This window comes from Oryctolagus cuniculus, chromosome 4, assembly GCF_051225735.1.
Source record: "Oryctolagus cuniculus isolate XC-2025 breed Fujian yellow rabbit chromosome 4, ASM5122573v1, whole genome shotgun sequence".
In the NCBI taxonomy this organism is placed as follows: Eukaryota; Metazoa; Chordata; class Mammalia; order Lagomorpha; family Leporidae; genus Oryctolagus; species Oryctolagus cuniculus.
Window position 1 is genome coordinate 95,856,570 of NC_142870.1, and position 13,282 is coordinate 95,869,851.

At 50.2% G+C, this 13,282-nt stretch overlaps 1 protein-coding gene across 7 annotated transcripts in view; it reads right to left on the reverse strand.

Annotated features, from left to right (window-relative positions):
- DGKG (diacylglycerol kinase gamma) overlaps positions 1 to 13,282 on the reverse strand; it is a 212,200-nt gene that overhangs the window by 113,364 nt on the left and 85,554 nt on the right. For 5 of the 7 annotated variants that reach the window (XR_016233208.1, XM_051859167.3, XM_051859165.3 and 2 more), the window contains 6 exons: positions 12,131 to 12,205; positions 10,358 to 10,480; positions 5,316 to 5,433; positions 4,397 to 4,485; positions 1,392 to 1,508; positions 387 to 479 (listed from right to left, as the gene is read on the reverse strand). Coding sequence is in view for 6 of the 7 variants with exons in the window: in XM_051859167.3 (XP_051715127.1) it covers positions 387 to 479; positions 1,392 to 1,508; positions 4,397 to 4,485; positions 5,316 to 5,433; positions 10,358 to 10,480; positions 12,131 to 12,205 (615 nt within the window). In the remaining variant the exon portion in view is untranslated. The remainder of the gene's footprint in view (positions 1 to 386; positions 480 to 1,391; positions 1,509 to 4,396; positions 4,486 to 5,315; positions 5,434 to 10,357; positions 10,481 to 12,130; positions 12,206 to 13,282) is intronic. The other 2 variants (XM_051859166.3, XM_002716461.6) reach the window with 1 other exon arrangement.

Consider the following 13,282-nt stretch of genomic DNA (forward strand, 5'->3'; position numbering starts at 1 on the left):
AATGAGATAGCCAGGTCAAGGGTGAGGCTGTGAGGACTCAGAGGGAGTTGGCAGCATTTTAAGATGGGAAGAGGAGAAAGTTAAAGGCAGGGCTAAGGGAGTGAAATGTTGCTGCATTCATTTCCAGCCGGGGCTGAGACGCCCGCGGGGGACCTCTGCAGGCTGAGGGAGATCCATGTTCCGACACAGGAGACTGGCGGATGTGGGGAGGCCTTGCCACGTGCAGGCAATGGCTGCGTCCCTCGGGTCATGGCTCTGCCTGCACTGCGAGCTGAGGACCAACGTGCTTGCCTGGCTGGGCCATTCCGGGGCGTCTGAGGTGGCCAGCAGCCGGGCCCGGGAAGCCCTCTGAGGGCAGTATGCTCCGGCCGGGCAGGAGCACTTACCCGCGTGACGGGGCATATGGAGGTGGGCAGCAAAATGTGGTCTCGGAGTTCCCCGCCGTCACACACCGTGGATAACTCACACTTGCGGTGAAACTGGGGTGGAAACAGGAAGACGAGAGTGAGCGGAAGTGACAGAGGTGACATCAGGTACGGGGTTCGTCGCTTTGCCGGGGCGGCGCTTGCCCAAACCCTGACAGACGCTGGCTTTGGCCGGCTTGCTGTTCGTGTTTTGTGTGTGTGTGTGGGGGTGCCACATCGGCAGTGCACACGGGACAGAGACCAGGAGCTACCCATGCCTGCTGGCGCAAGACCATCCCGGGCAGCCCTCTGGCCCCTCAGCTTGGCACCACCCCCAGGGCGGGTGGGATTCCAGAGGTCCCGCTGGGTATTTGCTCCCCGAGGCTTTGAACAAGCTCACAGGAGGCGGGCAGTGCACCCTGTCACTCAACCTTGGCATTTTGAGAGTTCTGCAGTCTGGTTTGGAGAAACTTCTCTGATACTACTACTTGGGTGTGGACAAGACCTGACACCGACTTTGCGTTGGCGGGCAGCTCTGGCGCCGCAGGTGGGACTGCTATAAGAAATGTGCCTTGGAGACAGGAGCCTTGAGGAGCAGGTGTCCTGGCATCCAATTCCTCTCCCCCTGAAGTGCCGCTAGATCTGAGGACACCCAGGTGGCGGAAGGTCACGGTCTGGCCTGCAGTTCCCAGCTGCCTGGACAGGTGGTGCGTGGACTGGCTGGTGTCTTCTTAAGCAGTCCCCACTCTCTGGTCCTAGGGTTCCCTCCTCTCCAGGCAGATTGGGGGTTCGCTCAGCACTGCTCGACAGAGGGCACTGGATGGGGGCCCTCAGCCCCCTGGCCCTGCTCATCCTCTGGTAGGATGTTCACTGCTTCTGGGTCACAGTTTGACCAAAAAAAAAAAAAAAAAAAAAAAAAAAACCACAACCAACAAAAAACAAAGAACCACACTGACAAGAAGCAGGGTGCCCTGGGCGCCAACCCACCGTCATCCGGCACCACACGCAGTGCCGCGCGGTGACACTCTGGTAGCACTTGATACTTTTGTGGCACCGGTCACACTTGACGGAGGAGTTCCCTTCCACCCACGCGTGCTGCATCACCTGCGGGAGGGAAGGGGAAGGTGCCAGGGAGGGCAGCAGAACCACGGCCCCGGCCCTGGGCTGGAGGAGAGGCGTCTGGCAGGAGGGCCGCGGGCGGAGAGGCTCGAGGGACTATTTTCTGCTCAATAGGTGCTTATTGGATGCGGAGTGGCTTCGCCCAGTGGCACGATGTGGTGGGGGGAGGGGGTCCTCCCTGCCTGGCCACCAAGGGAGATGAAAAAGCCTCTTTGCCCGCATCGTGAACATTCCATTCACCTTGGCTGAGGTCTCGCCCGGTCGTCTGCCTGTCTGTCTCGTAGAACTCTTCGCAGTGCTGTGTTTGTGCGTGCCCTCCCATGGACGGCAGTGTGGTGTAAAGGAACGGAAGAAGGGTTGGGTCGTGGACCAGTGTGGCCCGAGTCACCGATCCTTCGCTTCACAGCGAGTGGACCTTTGGCCAGCTCCCGGATCTCTCTGAGTCCTCTTGTGTCGAAACTGGCACCATGAGCCTCACCTCTGAGGCTGGCGGGAGGATGTACTGAGCCAGCATAGGAGGGCGCCCCTGACACAGTCCTGGCTCTCTGTCGGTGCCCATTGCTGGGAAACTTCCTTCCCCTCCTCCACCTTCGGTGCTCAGAACCACGTGTGGGGCTTCCAGAAGCCCTGCTGCCTGGCCCACACTCCAACTAAATCAGTCTCTGGGACAGGGCCTGCCATGAGTGTGTTTCCAAGTGCTCCAGGAGGTGGTAAGGCGCAGCCTAGGTTATGGAGCCTTCTAGAAGGAAATTAAAGAAGCCCAAAGAAATCCGCGAGGGTGCTCCAATGCCTGTCACACCTGTTTCCTAGACAGTCGCCTGCATCTTTCCCTGGCTTGGTAATGCTCCCAGGGCAGGCTAGGGACTTGGGATGTGGGTGTATGTATGCAGCCACAGTGACAGCAATTGACCCAGAACATCACTGTCTGGGAGCCTGAGCTGTTCTCTGTCCCCCAGAACCTATGGGACTTCCCAAAAATGTCCACCAAGGTACCCGGAAGAGCAGAAGGAAGTGGCTGTAGATTCCGGGGAGTGGGATGGGGCACATCCTCCACACCACTGAAGATGCACACAATATTTGCATGGTATTATCCCTGTTTGTATGAAATAAGTGCTTTAAATTGCTTAGCAACTGAGTTGCGTAATGCCTCCCTCAGAATGTTTTTGCTAAAATTATTGCTCCAGAAGACATGTCACATTGGTTTGTAGCTTCTCACCTTCTGCCATGAACTTCTGAGCTGGCTAAAGGGCTCAGTTGGTCAATCAATCTATCTTCTACATGGTCACAGTGAATTTCCTCTGAGCGCTATTATCTCCATTTTCGCAAAGGACAAAGAACTGAGTCAGCTCCAGAGAGGTTAAGTGGCAGGCCCAACTCTGGTGAGTGGTCAGGCAGGGACTCATGGCCAGGTCTACTGGCTCCAAGTCCAGGGTTGTCTCCCCAACACCACACTGCCTTCTCCATCCTCCCTGGGCTCCTGGGTTGCCCCTGAAGACTCCGAAGGCTGTGAACGTAAACTGCGGGCCCCTCAGTGGCCTCACTGTCTTCTGTGTGGCAGGTGGCCAGGGCACAGGTCTACAGCCTGAGCCCAGGAGGCACAGCAGGGTCCTGTGGACGGCATGGACATGGAAGAGAGTGTGGATGGGGGTGGGGCAGAAGGAGGAGTGGCCATGCGGTGTCCATGGGGCATGCACACAAGTTCTCCAAGGCACCCTTCTCTCAGGAGGCCTTTTGTGGGGAGGCTGGGTGCCAGGCCCACCCACCAACCATGCCCTGACTCAGACTCCTCAAGAAATCTCTCGCAGTTCCTCCCCTGCTAATTTTAAGGAAGTCTGTCCCCAGACCCAGGCAGTGGCACCACCCTAGGGCCAAGTTAGAAGCATAGGAGCCATTTCTGACCTCTCCTCCTCCCATCCTCTGAGTCCAGCTGGAGGTGCCTCCAAATCACCTCTCAAACTCCTTTCATCTCTACTTTAGTATCGCAGTCAAAATACTGAATGACTGGCACAGCCCAGGGGACTCTGCACACACAGCCGTGACCATGGTATGACAGGTGAGTGCAGACCCCACCCAGGTCAGGCCCGCGGTGAAATATCCACCTTCAGCTTCCCCTGTAGGAAGGGCTCCCCTCACCCCTCATCTCTCCCACCCCTCTCTCCAGGCAGCTAACTTAATCAGTCCACTCAGTTGTCTCTTCAGGTACTTGGAGGGCTTCAGTAGCCCCAGGCTGCACAGGAAGCGCCTTTCTGATTTCTGAGCTGGCCTCACAAGGCCTTCTCCAAGCTGGGTCTCACCACTTTCTGAGCACAACCTCCTGCAACCTCCCCTTAAACAGCCTGTGCCTCTGCTACACTAAACCAAGTCTGGGTTCTGGAGCAAGGTGGTTCTCCACGCCTTTACACCTGAGGCTGCTCTGCCCGGAGGGCCTTGTCTTCCTCCACAATGCCCCTGAAGCTGTCCTGATTTGGATTCCAGACACAACTCAAGCGTCACCTCCTTTCTGAACCTTGCCCTGGTGTTTCCCTGGTGCCTCCACTATATTTTGCTGGGTGGCCCTGTTATAGCACACCTCTCAGAGCTTTGCACTTTCCTTAAATGTCTGTGTCTACCTCTACACTAAGCATTCTCCAGTGGGCTGGGGGCCATCTCGTACAACCTCTGAACCCCCAAGCACAGTGCTGGGATGTGGTGGGCACCAGGGAGAGGCTGGCTGGCTTGCTGGCTGGCTGGATGGCATGCTGTAAGAATCGTCCTCAAGGCAGAGAAGTGACTAGAGAAGCTCCCAAAGCCCCTTGCTGCCCGGGCATCCGTGCTGATGGACATGTTGCCGGGGACGCGGCATGCAGTAGGACAAGGCAGGCGGTGTCACCAACCTCGCCTCCCTTTTTGGTTTTTGAGTACGTTTTGACACACGCAGGAATGTTTTTGGAGACACAGCGTTCGTGGACAGTGTATTTACAGTCTGAAAAGAAACACAGTGAGGAAGGTGCTGGTGAGTGACCCACTCGCGGCCCCGCTCCCACCCCAGCCAAGGTCTGAGCCTGGGGGTGGGGGTGGCGGTGTAGATGCAGAAGAAATCTCCAGTTGAGAAGGGAGTCCATGTCGTCTCCCAGTTCTGCTCCTGCACACCTCACCCCATTGCTCTCCTTTAGGAGCAGTGACGGTGGCAGGAAAGCCCCAGAAAGTCACTTTCCACGCCAGGGGCCTGCGGGCATCCTCCTGCTTGCCACGCCAATGCCAGTGTGGTCTGTCGGGGATGGCGGGGAGTGGGTCGAAAGGCCGGGGTCTCTGGGATTGGGTGCTTGCTGCACTCTCCCTCTCCCCTTTTTCTCCTCCCTGTCATTTGTGGTTGGTTTCACCTTTCCCCTCTGACTTTGTGAGATAGACTACAAAGTGCAATCCATGTATGGTGCTACTTCCCATTGCATTGGCAGAATATACAATATGTTGCTTCTTATTTAAAACTATAACATGTTCCTCTGGACATACCCAAAGTAAACACCGATTAGAAAATCCAAGTGAAATTAGTAGGAGGTGCTTTCTTGGGATGTGTGAATTTTAACACTTTTTTCCCTAGGGAGTTGGTGATCCATTACAGGACTCCAGCAGCAGAACGAGACTTATTCACTTGACAAAACAGCTCCTAGAGGCTTTTCTTTATTGCCTGCTGTTGGAACAATGTGGGTCCCTCAAGCCAGAAGCTAGATCCCTAGACTGTCCTTGAAATAGCTCCACCACAGACATAGTGACGCGGCACCTGGGGACAAGGGTCCCTGGGAGAAGCCGACTCACAGATGCAGCAGAGGCCTTGCTTCCGAACGCCCACGAGCATCATGTGGCAGAAGTTGCAGTAGGTAGGCTTCTTGAAATGCTTCATGGTCCAGGCATGCCTGCCGTCCCCTTTGGAGCCCTGCGGGGTGACAGGAGGAGAGAGCCTGAGCTGGTAGACCCCAGTGGAGGGAGCCAGGGGCTGCCTTGGGCATGGTCTCTTGTGTTCTGAATACCACTCTCTTCTCAGATTTGGAGGGCAAATACTGTTCTAAATACAAATCAAAACAGAGTTCTTTGTGTATGCTTTCTAAAATTAGCAAATATTAAAACCGAGGGACACCTGTATGTGAGTATGTGTTGAAAGGTATGGGGCATTAAATGACCCCTCTCTTATCTTGCTGGCCAAAGTGTAAGTCAAAACAATAATTTGGTTATCTATCGATATACCTAGCTATCATCTATATCATCATCTATCATCTAGCTAATTTAATCTATATTTTTAAAAGATTTATTTATTTATTTGAAAGGCAGAGTTGCAGAGAGAGATGGAGAGACAGAGAGAGAAAAATAGATCTTTCATTTGCTGGTTTACTCCTCAAATGGTCCCAATGGCCAGGGCTGGGTCAGACTGAAACCAGTAGCCTGGAACTCCATTCAAGTCACCCACATGGGTGCCAGAGGCCCAAGCACTTGGGCCATCTTCCTCTGCTTTCCCAGATGTATTAGAAGAGAGCTGGATCAGAAGTGGAGCAGCCAGTACTTGAACGGGCACTCATCACAGGCAGTGGCCTGACCTGCTGTGTCACAACACTGGCTCCTATCATCTATCTATCTATCTATCTATCTATCTATCTATCTATCTCATGTATCATATCTGTCTCCATCACCTATCTGCCACCTGTCTAACTGACCATCTCTGTGTATAATCTATCATCTATATCTGTCTATATCTAGCTCATCTGTCATAACTATCTATTTACCTATCTACCTAATATATTTAAGACTCTTTTAAATGTTTGCAGCCTTTGACATACCAATTTCCCTTCTTGGACTCCTTCCTAAAAAATAATTTTTAAAAAACATAGGAGCATTTTTGTGTTTTGTGAGATGTTTAATCCAGCATTATTTAAAATCATGATAAATTGGAACTATCCCAAAGGTCTTCAGATCACCAAAAGGTTAATTGTGGGGCCTCCATATGACTTAATTTTAAGTGGCAATCACAAAGACATTTATTTGAATATCTAACAGCATGAGAAGGTGCTCATGATACAATGGTTGGTGAAAAAAGGCAGAATACAGACTTGATAAATTATGATCTCAGTTTTATATGATAAGATCTTTGGTGAGAAGAAACTTCATGAACCTGCTAACAGAGGTTGGCTACAGCTGTCAACCCTACAGGTTTATTTTATTCTCTAATTTCTATTTTCTTCCATATTTTCCCCAATGAGAATGTTCTAGCGCCATAGTCTGGAAAAACTAGTTTAGTAAAAACAAGGTACTCCTCTTACCAAGTTTTTGTACATAGATAACAGAAAAGAGACGCAGGCAGAGGGAAGGTTAAGCCACTTCCTCTGACATGGCTCATAAGTGAGCTCATCTTCACGCACAAGATAAGCCAAGCCTCAGACGGTCCCCCACCTGCCAGCACAGGGGAGCGTGGCCCAGGGCAGGCTGCGGCATCAGGAACAGCTCTCCCCATGAATGTGATTTCCCTTGACCTTTCTTGTATACTCTCAGGCCTTTGCATTGCTCACTTCAGCCACACTTGCTCCTGGGCCCAGACTTCCTATCGGTCCCTAGAGGACCTTGCCCAAAGGATGGTTAGGCTGGGCTGGTTAGTCTCTGATCTTCTAACTTCCTCAAAATCCTGCTCACCCAAGCCCTGGGTATTACAGAACTGTTCTATTTAAAGGTCTCTAATAGATGCACAAATTGATAACAACTCATGAGAAGACGGAGTCATTCATTCATTTGACAAATATCTGCCTCCAGGGATTTTCCAAAGGGAATGAAATGAAACACTGTTAGTCTACTTCCTAGTCCAGTGCCGGACACGCTGTAAATTTAAAGAATAAGCAAAGAGTGTTTATTTCTGTGTAAGGAGGCAGATCTAGTCCTCTTCTAGAAATGACAGCAAGACTCACAGAAGTTCTGTAACCAGCTCCAGACCACACAGGCAGTCAGCGACTGAGTCTGTAGTCAAACTGGGGCCCCTCGCAGGCTTCCAACCAAGGTCAGGCCCCGTCTATCTCCCCTACTACCCCGATCTCAAACCAAAGGTTTCTTTTATGGATTGAGGGGACAGTTACAGTTCTCTTCAGCACGCCCAGCTTCTTCATGTGGCCCAGAGGACTGTCATTTTTTTCTGAAAATACATTCCCTTGCTACATCGGTTAGCTGATTCTCCCTTTCTCTGCTACTATCTTTACAGCTACAAGAAGCAAATGCACCATGACTTGGGATCAGGTAACATTTCTGCTTGGATTATAGCGCCATCATGTGGCCACTTCATTTTTACACAATGAGGCTGCAGACCATGCAGATAATCATCCTTGCATAGGCCCGGGCAGGTGCTTTGCCTAACATATCCCACTCAGCAATGCCTAGACTTTTCATTGATCATATGTAGGTTTGCAAAAAGCTAAACAAGCAACAAGACTTTTAAGATATTGATAAGGTCTTTTCTAAAACCCCAAATACTAAATGTTAAAATCTAATTTAATACATATTTTAAAACCAGTGTGGAGTGGGCATTTAGCCTAGTGGTTAAGACACCTGTGCCTGCATTCCATTCTTGGTTCCAGCTCCTGGGTCCAGTTTTCTGCCAGTGTAGGCCCTTGAAGCAATGGTGATTGTTCAAGAAATTGGGAGAACACAGATGGAGTTCCTGGCTTCCGGCTCCAGGCTCCATGCCGGCCCCACCTGGCCACTGAAGGCCACTGAAGTCAGTGAACCAGGGGATGGGAACCAACTATTTGTCTGTCTCTCTCAAATAAATAAGTTTTGATTAAGAACAATTACACGTACATTTGCTTTTTGTTTGCTACTTTCCTGCTGTAAATTATAGCTTCTTACAGGACTGACTTGGCATTTGGGGGAAAATGTTGAAGACACAGCTGGGCTCCTCCTTCAATAGCCAGAAAACCATGGACCTTTCCATGCTGAGTTGGTGGCAATTTGAAACTCAATGGCTCCAAAATAGAACAGAAAACAGAAGTTGGTTTGTTGTGATGAAAATGTCCCTGCAATCCCCCAAATAAGAGAAAACCTGGGGTCTGGAACAGCGCCCAAGAGGCACTTTCACTCTGATGTACCGGCGAGCAGGGGCAGCACACAGCACACCTTTCCTGTCTGAGCCGCCACAGGTCCTGGCTCCCGCAGGCTCCCGTGCACGCGGCTACTCTGCAGGGGCTCCCTGAATGCGGGGTCTGATGACACAGGAACGGTGGGTGGCTTTCAGCACTAGTTTGGTGTGTGTCCTGGGGCAAGTCCCTTTCCCCGTTGGCCTCAGTCTGTAGAAGGCAGAGGACAGAGCGGGGAGCAGGAAGGTCTTTCCCAGCTGTGACCTCCCAAGGTTCTTAAGCATAAGAAGGGGGTTGTGCAGGTCCTGATTCTTTGACTTGTACTCAGCACTTGGAAAGAGCTGCACGTGCTTTGAGATGACGGCCAGTCTCTTGGTCCTGAACTTCGTAACCAACAGATGGGGAATGTAGGGCCATGACCGTCAGCCAGAGGCAAACCCATAGCACTTCCTGTCCTGCACTTTTCTGTGGTATTCCAGTAATTGCAAAGAGGTGTCACAGAACCTGTACACGGTCCTGGTGAATGTTTCCTGTCTCTCTGCACTTCTACTGGTTCTGATCTTCCCTACCTCATGCATGTAGTTAGTTTTCTTGGTAAAAATGCAGAAAAAGCAGTAACTGGGTGAGCCACAGGCATCTATAACCAGGATTTCTCATTAAGCCTTTAGTCTACTCCCTACTCTGATCCAACAGAGATTTCCTTAACAAACCCTGGATTTTCTGTCATTTGGGTTTCTGACCAAGCTGTTCTCCCAGTCACAAACTCTCTTACCAGCCAAGTCATACCAATCCTCGAGAGGCAGATTAAGGCCCTCCTTGGCGTTCTTAGGAACAGATCAGAATCTCATGCATTCTCCAGGGACAGGTCAAACACCCTCTGAGGTTTCTTCTGGCAGGTCTCAATCTCATGTGTGGGCTGTTAGAAAGTGCAAGATCTTTGGAAATGGGTACAAATCTTGTCTTCTCTTTTTGCTTGTTATCTACTCAGGGCCAGTTAAGTCACTCTTTGGGATGCCTGTATCCCATACTGGAATGCTGCATTTCAGTTCTGGCTCCCATGCTGATTCCAGCTTCCTGCTAATGCACACCGTGGGAAGTGCAGATGACAGCCCAAGTACTTGGGTTCCTGCCAACCATGTGGAAGACACAAATGGAGTTTGGGCTCCTGGCTTTAGCCTGGCCTGTATCTGGCTATTGTAGGCAACTAGGGAGTCTACCAGTAGATGAGAGATACCACTCTCTATTTCTGCCTTTCAAATAATAAAATAAATAAATTTCAAAAAATCGCCCCTTTCTGGTTGTTTTGATGGGTAAATATGGTACCTTTCATAAAAGCTCTTCCTCTAACAAATCAGCATGTTTTCCTTTCCCTCTCTTCCTCCTTCCCGGATTCTCCTAATGTTTTAAAACCCAACTGTGGAAAAGGCGGAATTCTTCCATGAAGTTTTTTTTTTTTTTTGCCATTTGCTTGGTTGAACATAAGCTTTTTTTGTGGGCAAATACTGTATCTGTGTCCCATGACAGTGTACAGAAAAGTATTCTTAATTTGGTAATAATTGAGTAAATGTCTACTGAATGAATGAATGGATTTCAGGAATGAAAAGGGATGAGAATAGAGGGGAGTCCTGGGCTGGCTTTGCGTGCAAGGCATGTCTGTTGGGAAGTCTGGGGCTGAAGCCATGATGTGTAGATGTTAACACAGAGCCCCATGTTCCCAGATGGCAAGAGATCTTCGAGTTCCTCTTGGTGACTTACGGAGTCATCCATGCCCAGAAGGACCAGCAGTGGGATGGTGGTCATCCCTCCATGTACCCATTCCTGCAGAGACACAAAGCCGTCCTGGTCGTAGTCCATCCCTTGCAACATCTCCTTCAATATCTGCGGGATCCAAAGATCAACACTTGTCCGTTTTCATCATCCACTCTTCGACCTCCCTCCCGACCCCTGCTTCTCTTTGGTCCTGTGTTGTCTGGTTTGTGCTTTACCCATTTCTCTCCTTCTCACTCATGGTGAGAAGTAGGGGAGTAAGCTGGAGGTGAGGAAAACAGGGCTGCAGGTCCAGCCCTGCCCTGACCTGACTGCGAGGTTTTGGGCAGTCATCCAAACCCTCTGATTTGTTTACCTGTAAAAATGGAGACAATATTGCAACCCTGTGGTTGAGGATGGAAGAAAATGTATACAGGTTGAGTATTACTGATCCAAAAGTTTGAAATCAGAGATACTACAAAACCTGAAATTTAGCCGGCGCCGTGGCTCAATAGGCTAATCCTCCACCTTGCGGCGCCGGCACACCGGGTTCTAGTCCCGGTTGGGGCGCCGGATTCTGTCCCGGTTGCCCCTCTTCCAGGCCAGCTCTCTGCTATGGCCAGGGAGTGCAGTGGAGGATGGCCCAGGTGCTTGGGCCCTGCACCCCATGGGAGACCAGGAAAAGCACCTGGCTCCTGGCTCCTGCCAGGATCAGCGCGGTGCGCCGGCTGCAGCGGCGGCCATTGGAGGGTGAACCAGCGGCAAAGGAAGACGTTTCTCTCTCTGTCTCTCTCTCTCACTGTCCACTCTGCCTGTCAAAAAAAAAAAAAAAAAAAAAAAAAAAAAAAAAAAAAAAAAAACCTGAAATTTTTTGAGTGCCAATGGGATATGCACACAAAATTTCAGTTTTTTCGGATTTAGGATTTTCAGATTAAAGATGCCTGAACAGTAAAGCCTATGCAGAGCCGGCGCCGTGGCTCAATAGGCTAATCCTCCGCCTTGCGGCGCCGGCACACCGGGTTCTAGTCCCGGTCGGGGCGCCGGATTCTGTCCCGGTTGCCCCTCTTCCAGGCCAGCTCTCTGCTATGGCCAGGGAGTGCAGTGGAGGATGGCCCAGGTGCTTGGGCCCTGCACCCCATGGGAGACCAGGAAAAGCACCTGGATCCTGGCTCCTGCCATCGGATCAGCGCGGTGCGCCGGCTGCAGCGGCGGCCATTGGAGGGTGAACCAACGGCAAAGGAAGACCTTTCTCTCTCTGTCTCTCTCTCTCACTGTCCACTCTGCCTGTCAAAAATAAAATAAAAAAAAAAAAAATTAAAAAAAAAAAAAAAGCCTATGCAAACATTTCAAAATCTGAAAAACTCCAAAATATGAGATACTTCTAAAGGATTTCAGGTAAGGGCTATTCAACGTGTAAGAAGCTCCTAATATAATACCTGATGCATAGGAGCCCATAGAAGTCATTACTATTATTAATAATACTATCTGGTGACTGAGAGAATGTCTAAAATTCTTTCTACCTCTCAATGCTTTGATCTATGAGTTCCTGTGATAAAAATTTTTGCTCTGGAAAGGTTAGGAGAATTAGTGCTTCAGATGTGTCCACACTTTTTTTCTGCTGCCTTACAACTTTCTTATCAGAGAAGTGGGAGGTCAGGGTATAGGACTCCAAAGAAGCTGCCTACAGGAAAGTGTCTGGGAACACCTGCACAGTCAGCATTTGCATCCAAGTCTCCTCTTGGAAACTCACTGTGGAGTCACCCCATTCTTCCAGATACTCACAGGTCTTAGCTCTGTAGGATCCCATTCCAGGTACTGAGCAATATGTAGCATTTGGTTGACAATGCAATCCATCTCCTGGAAAATAGCAAGGGAAGAGAGTATCAAAGGGCCATAATCAAAGATGTGGTCTCAAGAGCACAACTCAAACTCAAACCCCTGGGAAGACAGGCAGGGCAGAGCATAAGAAGCAGGTGCAATTCATGGGTATTTCATGAAGAGCTAACCATTTGTTCCTTGACTGCAGAACTCAGTGGTCAGTAGAGGCTCACAAGAGGCCTGGACCATGGATAAGCCAAAGGCATGTGGCGACCTTACCAGGCACTGACCTCCTCCTGGCCCCATGTGGCCTCATTTTCTTTATCCACCTCGTCTTCATTCCCCTATTTTTGTTCTTTGATTTGAAAAGCATAGAATGCACTCCTCTTTTCTCCTGTGTTGTGATCACAACTCCCACAAAGGCCTACAAACCAAGGCAGGACTCTCTTCCTCCTTCTTATGGCTCCTCATCCTCATAGCCTTAGCAACTCGGGACCTACCTATCCCCTCCCCACATTCTCCAGAGATCAGCTTCCCTTGGATGGAGAGTTCCTGTGATGGTCCTATCTCCAGTGCTATGATTTAGAGTCCTTTTGACATCTCCTTTGTTTCCTTTGAACCATAGTTCAGCCAGGAGTCTGGACTCCTTCTGGATATGTTTGGCTGATGATCATTCTTTTGGTAACAAGACCAGGTTCCATCCAAAACCTCAGAGTTGCTGGGAGCTAATGAGTTCAGAGCCCTGGCAGTCACAGGGTTAAAACACATCCAACTAAGGAGGTATTTGGTGTCAATGTTAGCATCTGTTGGGCACTACCTAAGATGTTCATGTTAAGATTGTTTAGGGGGGACGTGTAGTCTCCCTATTGACTGGAAAGTTTTGTCTTGGAGCCAGCATTGTGGTGCAGCAGGTTAAACTACTGTTTGCAGCACTGGCATCCCATGTGGGTGCTGGTTCAATTTCCAGCTGCTCCACTTCCAATCCAGCTTCCGGATAATGTGCCTGGGCAAGCAGTGAAAGATGTCCTGTGTGCTTGGGCCCCTGCACCTGCGTGGGAGACCTGGAAGAAGCTTCTGGCTCCTGGCTTTTTCCAATCCAGTTTCCCGCTAATTGCA